This window comes from Leptidea sinapis, chromosome 30, assembly GCF_905404315.1.
Source record: "Leptidea sinapis chromosome 30, ilLepSina1.1, whole genome shotgun sequence".
In the NCBI taxonomy this organism is placed as follows: domain Eukaryota; kingdom Metazoa; phylum Arthropoda; class Insecta; order Lepidoptera; family Pieridae; genus Leptidea; species Leptidea sinapis.
The window spans coordinates 9,684,584-9,700,362 of record NC_066294.1 but is presented as its reverse complement, the minus strand read 5'-3'; the positions used below and the strand labels follow the sequence as shown (position 1 = coordinate 9,700,362).

General features: G+C 35.9%; 1 protein-coding gene across 1 annotated transcript in view; it reads right to left on the bottom strand.

Moving 5' to 3' along the window:
* Positions 1–1,815: 1,815 nt before the first annotated feature.
* LOC126973847 (G1/S-specific cyclin-D3) overlaps positions 1,816–15,779 on the bottom strand; it is a 30,740-nt gene continuing 16,776 nt past the window's right edge. The window contains exons 3-5 of the mRNA XM_050821188.1: positions 11,325–11,487; positions 4,959–5,080; positions 1,816–4,435 (exon numbers count right to left, since the gene is read on the bottom strand). Of these exons, the coding sequence (XP_050677145.1) occupies positions 4,253–4,435; positions 4,959–5,080; positions 11,325–11,487 (468 nt within the window). The 3' untranslated portion in view covers positions 1,816–4,252. The remainder of the gene's footprint in view (positions 4,436–4,958; positions 5,081–11,324; positions 11,488–15,779) is intronic.

Genomic DNA, 15,779 nt, shown 5'->3' with positions numbered 1-15,779 from the left:
TTAATAGACAGTGCGAAAAATCACAAAATACCCCTAACTTTTACAGTTGGAGCCATGCTAATCATTCAATCTAAATAAATGTTGTACGAAAATTTATTAATTGTACACCAATACTACTCAACACAACATAGTTTTGTAAAGAAAATTGTATTATGTTTGTAATAAATTAAAAATGCTTCTAATTCCGATTTTAAACTATGGCGGTCTTCTGCGAGAGAGGTAACCTAGCCTTAAAGATCAATCACCCTTTCCGAAGTGATGGTAAAATGTTTACATAAAATTGAGATTCAAAAGTGCCCTTTTTGACCTAATAAATGTTTATTTACTAAAACTACCCAGGACGAATTCTGTTATACTTAATAGGGTACGTACACGGATATTTAGTATATGATAGGGTAAGTATCTAGATATATATTAATACGTAAAGCGATAATTTTGTACTTATCTACCCCTTTTTTAAAAAATGCGCGAGGTTCATCCGGAACTTGAAATTTAACACAGTTAAAGTTAATATATATATATATATCACGATATCTCTGGAACTATTAGAGCTTAAAGACTTGAAATTTGGTAGGAATATTCTTTTCACCGAGTAAAGGTTTTTTTTTTTTCAAGAGGTCAAGCTAAGAACGAATTTTCAATAAATTCCATCCGCAAAAGTTTTTTTTTATTATGAACAGAACAACGCCTGTCGGGTCAGCTAGTGCCGTATAAATGCATTAAATTTATTAAAATAAAAAGGTATAACACACACTACTGTTTGAATAAAACAGAACATACACACACAAATATTACAGAGGTCTTTGAGAAATAAACATTAATAATTATGGTCGTATTTCGAGCTCTGGGCGACCACTGGTAATTATAATAATTCATTAAGTTTTTTTAGGAAAATAAGGGTCGAGACAAGCAGGACTTTAAGCTGATGGTAATTGATACGCCCTGCCCATTAAAATGCAGTGCCTCTTGAAATACCCAAAAATTCTGAGCGGCAATTGCAATCGTCAAGTTGATGAAGTTGAAGTCGTTGAGCCATAAGATGTTAAGTCTCATTTGCCCAGTAATTTTACTTGTCACGGTGCCCTTCGGACCAAAACACAATATTTTTTTTAATTACTGCTTCAAGGCAGAAAAAGGCTCCGTTGTGGTACCCATAATCTAGCCGGCATCCTGTGCAAAGGAGTCTCCCACTGGAGCTACTTCAAATTAGATCTTAGGCCACGTTCGTTCGTGCGAACGTAGCCTTATTCTGAAATTATTGTGTACAAAGACAGTATTTGGATAATATTTAAAAACGGCTTTTGATAGAATATCAACATTCATAAACACTGTCACAAAAATCATAACATCGGCAATTTATTGTTATAACTTACGATCTTACATTTAGGGTTGGTATCCGCTGCACTCCAACTTGATACCGCACTACATAGACAAATAGCTTTTTTATTACGGCAAGTATTAGCACGGCAAATTTTTAACATACGCTTCGTGTTATTTACCATTGAAATTAATAAAATACTTACTCATGATATGTGATCCCAGTGTCTTTCTTATTTCTTGTATTAAATATTATTTTAACAAAGTTTTACTTCGCAACCCGGCATTTTAGTTTCAATTATTAGCAAAGTTTAACAGAACATGTGGCACGTCAAAGTCACACATTGTTCGAGCCTGGCTCGAGTACGCTCACTTGGGCGTAGTATTAGTTACCGCACTTTGCGACTACGCCTGCGGTATTTAGTTGGAGCGCAGCGGAGACCAATCCTCAATCTAGGCTTACGATATAGATTTCGTGAAAAAAAAAACCAAAGGTAATTATTTTTAAACATTTTATTGCAATGTTTCAAATATCTACACTTCAAAGTCAACGATTGTCAATACAAAGTAACTTAAACATAATAATCACATCAAAATAAGACACCCACTCGTTTATAATCATAATAATATGTAATTACTTACACAAACTGTGCGATAAAAAATAAGATCACTTCTGTAAAGAGCACCGTGCTCTTAAATAAACCTATATTATATAATCTTAACATATCTTAACACAATATTTCATAGAATCTATATTACGAACCTTAATTACTCTATGTTCAAAAGCCAGTCCGAAGGCAGAAGCATTAAATATATCTATAATCGTAACGCGTATTCTTTCCCACATAGTTTTATCTACAAACAAATAAAAATAGTCTTCTCGCAAATTATTTATAATTACAATGCTTATATACATCCCTCTGACTTGTCATAAAAGGAAGCTCTATAGCGGTTCTATATTAGTAAATATATATCTGTATATAGAATACATACAATACACTGTTGCTTATTCTCATATAATATGTCAATATTACGATATACATATAACAAAATACTTTTATAGTTGTATACTTATGGCACCACATGCTTACAGCAAAACATAATTTATATTTACAATTAAATAACTTTTATATTTACACTCTGAAAACACGAACATCAGATATTAGCGGATAAGCACTGCGTTCATGAATGTAATGGAAAGTAACTAAAATTGCAATTACAGCAGTGAACGGGCCCAAACCCGAGCTCTCGAGAGCTATATCTGACGTTCTTACAATTATAATATGGAAGACGTAGGACTACTGAAGCATTTCTCCTAAATGCACAAGGGCTTAGCATAATTAAAGAGACATCTTAAATATTAACAGTTTAAGCTTACAATCTACGCCACCCGTACTTACAGCATAAGCATATAAAAACTACATAATAATATCTGTGGAAATATATCACATTTTATTCAATATATTCAATATTGTTGAAGCATTAAGTACAAAATTAACTCTAGACTATTGCTTGCTTAACTCCAATGGTCGTCGTCAAATCGAATATAGGAACAATTGTATGAATTTTATTATTATCTAAATTAGTACATTAATTGAATATAAATCACATTTTCTCAGATTTTACTTATATCAAGATTACTTACGATAACTATAACATAGTTCTTCTTCTCTTAGTTAACATATTATGACTGGAAGTGACTATGAAACCGAATTAAGTCAGTTTTCTTATGCTATCACATTAAATGTTAGACACTTAAACACTAAAGCTGTTCTTGATGGTACAATCTTACAGGAACATAGTATTTTTATGATATTTTTATATTATTTGTCGTTTGATTCAAATATATACTTCAATCTCAATGGATCTAGTTCACAGAGAATTATAGAAACTAGATATAACACTTTATAGATTGGTTCCTTTAGCCAAATGCAGTCGACAATAGACTATAGAAAATATTACAAACATGTTAATCAGACTTAATTAGTTTTCTTAATCTGCTTGCAATTACTAACGCTCTAGAGTTGGGGCTTAGCAATGCATTTTAAAAGTAGAATAATGTCATAAAATTGAACTATCTATGCGAATTTACAATTCTAAATTGGTCTATTTTGGATTACATAACAGTAAAGGTCCAGGATAGGTTGGGAAAGACCTCCCTGTGTGTTATTATCATGACGTGTAGATACTTTTTTTTATATAAAGTCGTACTGATTAAAATATTTGTAATTTGCAAAAAAAAATTAAAAGCGATGCGCAAATGCCTGTGTGCGATTGAAGCGAGCTAAATTTGTTGGACCTAACTATGTATTAATACATACAAAAGCGTAACTTATTGCCTTCCCCCGAAAATCTGATGATGAATTAAGCTTACTATGAATATCGTCACTTAAGCGAGTACCTATATCATATTTTTCACTATAGTGTACAAATATTCTGACATAACATTCACTGTCTCATAGCTTAACGAAACAATGCTCCGTGGTCAGCGCAAATGACAGCTGTCAAATGTCAATTGTCAATAATACAGAACTTTGGTCCCCTAATGCTATCACTTACACTTAATATTAAATAAAAAAAGATAGATAACTTTGATTTTTATATATCAGGTGATTAAGAAAAATGCTTCCTATAAATTAAGAGGTAGATTGTAATTTCAAGACACCATCAACTAAGAGCATGCCGGCTCTAGTTAAATATATATTCCCGTGTCCTATTGTAAGAAATGTTAGACACGAGGAAGTGTACAAGTAGTTCTACAAAATTATCTTAACTAATTACTTCATTAGTAGGTACCTATGTTAGACACATGCGTTTGTCAGTCTTGCTATCAGTCCTTCGTGACGGCAGCTCCGTCGGATAGTTTTAGTTTATAGTATTCTCGTACTAAGACACCGTAATAGTATGAACTTCACTGGGACGGTCTAGTGATGGGTTAGAAGTGTACGTCCCTCACGTCGGTCGGGGTGGCGGCGTTATTGTGAGCTTTGTCCTGCGTGGGAGGAGGGGTCCACCCGGTCGCCTCCCGGTTCTGTCCGTTTGGGTCCGTGATCACACGCTCTTCTATCAGACGCTGGACCATCTCTTCGATTTGCTCCAAGCACGTCTGCAGGCATTCCTGTTCAAAAAAAAACATCATTATAGATTTTTTTTATGACAAAAGGGACGAGACGAACAGGAAGTTCAGCTGATGGTAATTGATACGCTTGCAAGTCGTAGCAAGATATTCAGAATTTTTATAGTGTTAAATAAGACAACACAAAAAGTTGTGTGCCATCTAATATTAAAAATATAGTAGAGAATATTTTTACGGAATAGGAGATACGAACATGCGAACGCTTCGGAACTGGCATTGAAAACCGCCAGGCTAAAGTGGAACTGGACTGTCGGATGCAGACTGGTGGGCACAGTTCGTCACGCATTGGGTGCATCAAGACGGGCAAAGACGCCGAGGCAGACCTTGTGGGAGCTGGCACAGGACTGCGATAAATGAAGTAAAGCAGGGGAGGCCTTTACCCAGCAGTGGGATTCGATAAGAATTTCCTGATAGTAAGCCATCTCTCCCAATACCAGCGGAATCATCTGAGCCTCGCCGATCTTTCGACCTTTATCAAATAATAGGTATTATCAAATAATCTCACCAAATCAATGCCAGTTAGTTCATGTAGACGTTGCAGATGTCCGTCCAGGCCCAACCCTCGAAGGGCAGCAGCAATACTGCACGAGGCCAGAGTACTTGCGGAGTACAGCGTGAACTCATAATCTGAAACAAAGAGTAGTAATTGTAATCAAACATATCGATTAACTCTTACACTGCCCTCAATACAAGCAACGTTTCTATGATTTAAATAACAAACGTACAATATCAACGTAAACCGGGTCACTGTGTTTACGCGGTATGCACTGCAATGCAATAACGTGCATTAGTTAAAACGGATGTGAAACAAATACATTTGGTTTAACGACCATGTTAGTAATAAGTTGAACATTATTGATGGTTAAGTTTTCAGGCGTTCCTAGAGTCTGCTACTAGTTACTAGAGTATGGGGAACGTTGGTCACCATAAGTGATATTGTTATCTATATAAATATAATGAAAATGGTCATTGTTTGAGGCTCAATCACGCCTAAACTACTATTGACATGAAACTACCACCGTTCGATGCGAAATTAATCCTAGATGGTTTATGGCTACTTAATTATTGTATTTGTAATAAGATGAATAAAATTTAATTTATTTCCTTTTAAAATTCGCCGGGCGGGATCGGCTAGTTAGTTATACATTAACCCCCTTATTCATAATAGTCTGCTAACTTAAAGCATTGATAATAATTCTCACTCGGTCTTCTTCTATTGACCTAAGTCAGAATGAGAAATAACACGTTTTAGCAGCTGTTTTAAGTTAGCGGACCATTATGAATAAGGGGGATAAAGTTTTTACACCACACAATATTGTGCTGTACTTTAAACATATTTTCTAAAATAAGGGTCGCATTTTCAAATATAACATGATCTATTTCCCAGGGTTAGTCTAACAATAATAATCCCCAGACTCCAACGTTTGCGAGGTGAGAGGATTAAAAGAATTTTCTTGTATAATGTATTTTGAATTGATTCATTTAGTGTTTGGTAAGGAGCTAAAATAATTTTGATACTTCAACTACTACTAAAGATAATAATATAACATTGACACACTTTCATACAAATTATCTTGCCCGAAACTAGGCATAGTTGCAAATCAACTATATAGTATCACATACATCTCTGACTAGGAAACAAACATCCATATTAATCGATTCCAGATTCGAATCCCGGGACTTACAGCTCAGTAGGCAGGGTGACTAACGACTGGGCTATACGGCAAATATATATAGTATATTTAGTAAAGCGCCTTTCGTTCCCGCGCACTGTCGCGTCTCTCTTCAGAGTAGCCTCAAAAGCGCCGGCATCCGCTCTCGCGGCCGCATTCCTCAACTTACGTTCGATTCTCTGGAATATTTCTCACGGACTTGCTTTGGCATATCGTTATTATACATATGTGATAGCTTAAAAAGTTACCACCGACCAATTTGGAACCGAACGGCTGCTTCGAGTCGATCGTGTAACAAGTGCGCTAATTGGTTTTAAATTAACTGTAATGACAAAAAGGCTCAAACGTGGTCGCGCCAGTTGTTAGCCCAACATAACTGATGACTGAGTTACGTAATTCACTATAATTAGTAGTTTTCAGACTCAATGTCCTTTTAATTACAAGTCCTGAAGTAACTTGACATTATTATATCTTTTCCCCGTTGTTTTATCTAAAAGGAAAATCATAACGCGCTCTCGTAATAATATTATTAATGTTTATTTTATAAGAATTATTCAATAAATATAATCATCTATATAGCTATTACCTATATATTATTTACATAAGAGGTTGAGGTACTTCTCAAAAATTCTATTGCCATTGAGGGCAGCCTTCTACTGAAAGTATGAGCAAACAGTATTGTAAGCTCATAAGAGCGTTCCATTCATTATTAAACATAGCCCTTTATATTGAAGGGCTTACGGATACCGAATACTCTTTCAGGTCGTTTTAGAGTTTTTTTAATTTGCTTGGCGGCATTGCCGAGATAAAAGCTCCGAGGCCTGAGAGGGAAAGAACAAAAAGGAAGATATGAAACAAGGCGAGCGGGCGCTCGCTCGATGCATTTGCATAATCTGATGTTAATCAAACATCGGAGCCCTACCGCTACGTGCCGCGGACTTGGGGGCTCTCACGATCTCTCAAGTCTCAACCAGACTGTGGCCAAGCGGGAACTTTCGAACTTATAATGCCTACTACACGGCTAAGTCGAGCTACTAAGTCTTTTGTGGGGCGATGTATATGCTTTTACAACAAGATCCCAGAAAATGTTCAAAACGAGTGTATTACGAAAGGTTACTATAACGTAATTGACTTTCTTAATGATACCACAGATTGGGAATGGAGCGGCAACCCGCATTTCTTTTCTATATAAAGTCTTACAGTCGAGGTATATTCAAGATCTTTCGTTGTCATTAAAATATTTAACTAATTTCATGATATCTATACGTAGTCTGACATTCCTATGGAATGAACACCCTTTCTCCAGTGCCTTTTGCATTTTCAACCCTATCTACAGAATCTGTCGTTAATGCAACATCCTGTTTGATACACAAAAATCGCCATGTCCACAGTTTATCTCGTTAGGAAATCTGCTTCGCATAAAGTCCACAAAATATAATTACCAAATATTCTATTATTATTACTATATTAAAAGTTTATCTTGATTTTATATCAAACATATCCGTCATCGGTACTTCTGTGATTGTTGAATAATGTTGGTCTCGAAAAATCTCGTTTTTTGCTATTCGTACACACATGGTGGAAAACGCAGTTGCATTTAGCTGTTAGCTTTCTTGTCCATGATGTGTTCTTTGTATATTAGTGCTGTCTACTTAATTAAAAAAATATGATCAATGGAACAGCGATTCAATTTCTACTCTTGAAGTGGTAAAGAATAAACATTTCAACTGCTATTTATGGTAATAAATGAGGTGAGGCTATGACCCAAATGTAGACTAGTGTGTTACCCCAATAGCTATGCGTCCGTCACTTCCAGGAGAACTTAAACTATTCTGTAGTGTATTTAGCACGTGTAAGAGGAACCATATTTTATTTAAATTAATTCCGGATGTGTATGTATTCAAACAATAAAGACGACAACTGAAATATTCTGTTTGGTATTCAGCGACTAACATTTAGGCGAATAAGGACTATGACGTAATGCTCGTTGAAATATCCTTGAACATAGACGGAGGTACCGACAACGCACCGCGAGCGTTGAGTAGACATCGTTACCTATTTGTGAGGTCAATGATCGCTCGAGGCCGCAAAGGTAACCCATCAGAACAAATTTAAAAAAAAATCTAAACGGTGTCTGTATTTCCTTACAATTCTTTGATAAGTTATAACAAAAAACGGTGGAAGAACCCACTCTAAATTCATTACTGGTTTATCGTCTGTAGCATTTGTCTCGTTGGCATTGCGGTGACAAGCTTCTAAAATATTAAATAACACAAGGCCTTTTGTAAGTTTATATTCTAATAATAATAATAATTATGGGTAATATTTAAAAAAAATCGAATGCTCTTCACAAATAAAAGGAGTTCGCGTAAGCTCGGATTTGGAATAACATCAATCGGAATTATTATTAATGCCTGCAACACAAAATAGAAAGAATGTTCCGAGAAAAATGTGCCATTGGAATAATGATACATAATGCGGGTTCGTTCGATATCGCAAAATGAAACCACCACATTCTACGTTCGGGCACGGGCGGTGTGGCATTCAGCTATAAATGAGTACCTACTTACTACACGTAGAAGTTATAAAAGTAAGCTCTATAGTCTATAGTCTAGCCTGTATTGATAGAAAATAGACAATACTCTTTTCAATTTTTATAATAATAAGTAATAAGCCGTATAATTTACGGCTTTGAAACAGCTTTACCTTTAAGTCATACGTTTTATTTTAATTAATGTTCATTATTCATTTTATAACGTCTCCGCCATTTTTCTTAATCATGACAATTCGAAATGAATTAATTCATCAGGTATTCAATTCAATTTCAAACATAGACAATATGGTATCTTCGTTAAAAAATATTATAAAAAATATTTAATTAATATGTTGTCCACAGAGAATAAAAACATACAATAGGTACATAAATGGTCACTCTTATCACCAAGTTGTTTTTAATACACAATTATAGTAGTTTTACAAGGGTACTACTGCAGCCAGTATACAAAATTTTACTCTATTACATTATTTAAGAAACAAAGAGAGAAAACTCTTGGTAAACAGGCAGGTAAAACATAAGAAGTCGAGATCCAATCTAATGAACATAAATTTAATGTAAAAAATGTTTATGAAACAAAAAGTGTAACAGACAGAAAATTATATCAGCCAAAGAATTATTATGGAGAACGACTAACTAACTGTATATTTAATATTACCAAAGGTTTTTAATAATGTACAATTACTCATAGATTGTAAGTTCTTAGTATAATATGTATGTATATATATATAAGTATTTGATTTCAAGTGTTAATTGTACCAATTATTGTTTCAAATAAGAGTGTATCTCGCCATCAAACGTTAAAGTTTGGCGAGTACAATATGTTTAGTTCTAACTTTGTATTTTATATTTAAAAAAAATATATATTTTTAATAAAATTTGTTGAGTAGGTAAAAGATAATACAATAGCCGACAAGTGAGAGATGATACCAAGCAAGTGAAATAAAAGAGCCGGAGCGTGAATCTCAGTCAAAAAAACAAGTCGAGCGGCGCGGGCGGCGAACAACAAAAACCGTTGCATAAAAACATATGATCCCACGAGGCGGAGGGAGGTCGGAGTCCCGAGGCGTGTTGGAATGCGATCGAACGGGCGGCGTGGGAGGCGAGGCGCAACCGACCGCCGACCGCCACACACGTCCTACCATCGCCCTCCGTAGCCCTCGGCTCTCGGTATTCAGCCCTCACTTTAAACAAACCTATTCACATCCACACTACACTCAAAATAACCTAAAACCAAATAAACTTATCATGGCTGAATGCACATATCGCGCAGTGCCGTTAAAAAACAGAAAAAAAATGTAGGCATTTCATATCATTCTAGAATTTTCAACTCTCGCTGAAGACTTAATATTATGATCATTCAGGTCAAAGAGGATGTAAATACTACGTAATAAGAGGCGGGATTGCCTAAGCAAAAGTTGAAACGTGCAGTGATTTGACATAAGTTTGAAATAGTAGTAATTGCAGTATGGCGATTGGCGACGAAGTGTAATCCGGCTAAGTTTGAAAGCGAATAGTTACTTAAATCGTAGTGGATTTCGGCTATCCCCTTTTATTTTGTCAATCTATCTATCACTGCACGTTTTTTTACAATCGAGTGAAGCGCATTTTTCTTAGAGGGTTTCGCTAGGCTAATTATTCATGTCTATAGTGGAGGTATTAGTAGGAGGAGGAGGATGAGTACTAACAAATTTTACGATTTTTGCTATGGCTTCGAAAATATGATATTGTATTAATACGAAGACTATTGCAAAAGGTAACTTAACCTACCAAAAGACGTATATTACAAACATCAAATCAGCGGAAAAATTCTGAAACGTACAAATTTTTGGCTTTAGCTATGATAGTTATGAAAGATCATAATTGCATGCCTAACCCAACATAACCTTACCAACGTGAGTAGTGCTGCAAAACCACAAAATCCACTGAATTAAAAACAATTTTTCATTTGTATAAATCAGTAAAGTTGTTATCACAATGTAACCTAACAGATACATTTAGGTATTCACTTAAATCGGTCGTGTATATGAGAAACTACATCGAATGGTTTATTACTGGTGAGCATGGGTTGCCAGTAGATACCGATTAGTAGACGTAGATAGACTTGGTTGTTAGCGACAATGTTGACCGTGAGAGCCTCTCGTCTCATACATCGCCCGTGTAAAAACAAAAGGCGGAATGCGCGGTATCTCACGTAAGATGACATGAATATGCATCCCAAATACATTCCGGTTTAACATCGGTACCATAGCTGTTACTATTCATGTAACAGTGCCTAGTTCAGTGACTTGCAGTGCCTTAGATAGTGAAGTAAAAAACTTCTATGACGTGTTTATAGACTTCCATATAACTTTATCGACTATAAGCGCAGTTGAATTAATTAAATTTAACTCGTTAATAAATCCATTTTATATTATGAATGTGTTTGGAGCGAGATTTTGTATTAGGTATTATTAATAGTTGGCTTATCATTGTTTGTATAAGTTGGTAAATTACCGAACATATTCGCTCAACAAATTCGTGACAGATATCTGAGCCTTATCGTTTGTATTAAAACCCGACCGCCCGAGCCGGCGAGCGATGTTGCCATATGTATAGTATAATTGTTTCTAATATTGTATTTAGTAAGTGGGGAATTACGAACCTCTTGCAGCCAATGCTATGAATGTCTGGGCGTGCCTCTGCACCATTTCTGTGTTGCATCTTCCTCGCAGGGGCAGCCGAGAGAGCAGTAGAGGCAGGAAGTCATGTGCTGTCACTCCGGCGACGTCCCATTTTAACTTCGATAGCACGAACAGCTCCCAACTCTGTTAACAACAAAAATTGCAGTTTTGAAACAAATCAGTGAAAACATTACCCCTACTTATAAAGATCATTCATTACCCCAAGAAGAAAAATACACAGACATTAAGGTTTGCTACTGTAGCACATAAATATGTGTACAAATTCAAATATTTTTATTCAAAATAGGCTTCAAAATCACTTATTGAACGTCAAAAACACATTCACCTGAGAAGAACGGGCGCAAGAAACACGGCGGTCTTTTTTTTTAATAAAAATAAGGATTACAATGTACAATAAACATTTATATTTAAAGAGCCGTAGGGTATTCGCTTCATTCCCAGTCTGTGGTATCATTAATAAAATCGTATAGATCAGTTAGCCTTAGTACTTGCATGGTATTATTAATAATAGGAAACAATGTAGGAATTTATAATGAATACATACAAAACAGCATAATTAAGTGGGTTCACGGCAATTTGTTATGCAACACAGTACGGTCGGCTGGTCGTAGATTACTTTATAACTTTACCGAGAAGCACTGGAAAGCCGAGCAAAAAATCAAAGTCAAGATTAGCAAAGCTAATAGTATGAAAGCCGATTGAGCACAAAGAAGTGCTTATTGGCTGTTACAATAATGCGGCATTCCAGTTGCCACATCCGCTGTTTAATCGTAAACACGACGTTTCGCCCGACTTCCCGGAACCTTACGAGCTGCGGAGGTAGTCCCCGACAGCCGACACATTGTTGTTCCTTTCAACGTCAATATTATACTAATTATTGTTAACTGCCTTTAAAAGTATTTTATCTGAACCCTACAATGTAACGAGAAATAATAAAGCTGTAGACATAATCTCTGGCAATTACTGCGAAACAGAAACTCAGCGACTTAAAGAATTAATGATATTACAATGTATGTATCTTTATTCTTTAAACATAGGTTCGTTAGTAAAATTTCTGCATTAGACCTATTCAACAGATTATTAAGCAAATTCAATGATTATCTGCGGTATTTAGTTGACCCATATAAAATAAAAAGTATATTGATAAAGTCGACCTCTATGAGAAAGACCGCGATATGAATGGTTAGTTTTATGAATAACTTGATTATTTAGTGTCCACCCACACAGATACATACGCACATGTTGGCGATGCATGCCGTTGACAGATAATACTCGATGTTTACTTAACTCGAACGATGGGGTCGCTCCCAGCAACGAACGTTTACGTTCACATCCTAACCGAGATTACTTCTAACCGCGATAAGGGTAGAGTTCAAAATTGTATGGCATAGATTACAGCTTACGACTCTTGGCTTCTCGACGAGCGACTTGTGAATGAATGAAGCCTCATCACTGGAAGTCGTACGTTGTTATGAGGGCTTGCATGTGTGCGTGATGCGATACAGCTTGCGATACTTCTCTCCGTGAGGTCTCCAATCAGGCTGATGTAGATATAATAATGCATTCTTTTAACGTAAATATCGCAGTTGCAGGTGAGCATAAGCGGTTTACGATGCGGCGGTATGCGGGTCGACCGCGCACTGAAAACGTTCCGTCTCGACTATCATTGAAGAGCTTTGGAAACAATGCGTACATAAAGCATTCACCGCAGACGTGGCATGAGACGTCTCGCCTCTCACCTCGCCAGCCGGATACTATGTTATCTTAACGATCGCTAAATTAAATTGAGCTCTCAGGCTGAAGAATTGTTTCAGTATACGTGCGATACGAACTTGAGAAGTGGAATGCGGTTTCATAACCTCTGAGTGTTCATTTAAGGAGCTGTAGTGACGATGGCAGTCATGGAGCCACGTAACAGGCGATAAAGCAACCAATGCAAACAGACCCCTCGCCTCACATGCGCTAAATTCCGCACTCAGTTCCCATGCTTTATCCAATTTCATCGAACACGGTGTTAGAAACAAACAATAAGTTCAATTCAGTCACAGCGCTGCGGACAAAACATCTGGAATTTTCCATTTTATGTTTGTCGCCACAGATATTATTAAATATAAACTATAAAATGTAGGCATGGCTCGCGTAATGAGTATTAATTATATGATTCAGCAGTGTCGTCTGTTGATTCGTGAATATTTTGTATGTTAAGTCGGAAGTGTATTAGTGTTTAGTGGAATACTAATATTACCGCGACTATGCAAATTGATACATTATAAAGTATGTACGCTATTGCAGCAAATTCCTTTCCTCTACTGTTACGGAGGTTTTATATTCTGGAGATAGAAAACAGGCACAATGCTTCGGTTTTGAATCGTTCGTGATACTTTTTTGGAAAGGCTTAACCGCAGAATTCTTTAGTTTTTCTTTTGTCCGACTTGAATGCCCGCATCTAGACTATTCAGTAAGTTTTATGGCCTTTAAAAGTATAAGTAATTCAGCAAAGAGTAATACAAAAGTTTCGCATTTATTTTTACGATTTAATCTTTATCATATTATTAATATGTTGTCATATATATCTTAGGTATAATATTAAGTAGTAGATATTTCTTCCTTTTCTTATGTTGTCTTAAGTATGCAATTGTCAGTTTATTTTGAAATGGAGCACACACGATGAAGACAATCACCAATCCACCAATATGATGCAACAGAGGAATGACAAAAAGCGTTGCCATTCAAGTTCGAAATTCATTTCACAGTTTGGTTGTACAAAGATGAATGTACCTTCAATGCACCGTCAATGAACGCTAAAAATTCAATAGTTGTCTATGGTAATAATTAGTTTTGCAGCAAATGGTGTGGTGGCAGTATAGTAATTATAGTTGTCGCCGATTTGAGTACTAACAGGTATTCTTGGTCAGATAAAGACTATCTTCAACAAGACTTCTTTGGTTAAACTCGATTTTAATATTAGTGATATAAAATTTTTATGATCTTCGTCCGATATATCTTCAATTAAAAAACTTGTTTAGACAACAATATATTTTGATAAAAAAATAACCAAAAAATCATCTCTCTTTCCACTCGTTTTTATAATACTTCGATACCTTATTAAACCTTTAAATGACAACTTTATGATTCGCTCAAACCTGTTTTTAATTAATGACGTGTTTCACATTTAAAAAGCTTATTACGCTTCGTCAAGGGCAAACCTTGAACCCTTTAGATTAGGTTCACTTTATCTAATTGTTAATGAAGTCTTTAAGACCTTTACCCGGTACATAAACGAATACTTATTTACCCTTTTCGCATATCTGTCGCTATTGAAGATTGAAACTCGTACTTTCGAGCAAATTATTTGAAATAATAACTGGAATTTAACTAGTTAACCGCTTTGGTCTCTTATTAAAGTTAATTGACTCGAAATTAAAATACACAGTTGGGTGCCAGCGTGAACACGCCCTATGTTAATTGTATGTAACTTGTTCTAATCTTCGGGATGTATAAAATAATTATAACAGAGTTTTAATCTATTACACGCCGTTTTAAATGTATAAAATAGCACTTCGGTCCATTTAGAATACCCCCTTTTTAAAGTAAAAATCTTAGATAGAGCTTACTGCTAGAGGAACAGGCCAGATTTATTACTTTCGTGTACGTGACAAGCTCAAGACAATTTGCTCAAAATAGAGGTTATCAGTCAACCTCAGCTGTGAACAGTCTATCTAGACGGAAAAAAAATATGATAATGATATTAATGTACATTTTATCTAAATTAGATGAAAATGGAAGAAGGTAAGTTCTTTTTTCATCCTACATTACTGTAGAATCTGGTCTGAAAAATAACATGGTTCAAGAGGAGGTCTTTTTTATGAAAAAAGGGATGAGACTAGCATGACGTTCAGCTGATGGAAATTGATACGCCCTGCCGAATACAATGTAGTGCCGCTCAGGATTCTGGAAAAACCCAAAAATTCTGTGCGGCACAACAATTGCGCTCGTCACCTTGAGACATAAGATGTTAAGTCTCATTTGACCAGTAATTTCACTAACTACGGCAACCTTCAGACCGAAACACAGTAATGTTTACACATTACTGAAATAGGCGCCGTTGTGGTAACCATAACCTAGCCGGCAGACTGTGCAAAGGAGCCACCCACTGGTAAAACAGAGGTTAATTTCCTCCATTACTGCGTGCCGTTTATAATCGTATACTTCGATTATTATAAAGGTTTACGGTGGCGTGTATGTGGGAACGTTCAGGTTTTATGATCGCGTGTACCCCGCATGAGAGCGGGCACACTGCGCGGGCTCACAACAAAGCAGTACTTTTTAACGTTGACGAGTTTAACACAAACCAATCAACGTAGCCGTTACCAACTTCAATTGTTTCTAGTTTTTACTCTGGTATTTGTTGGAAA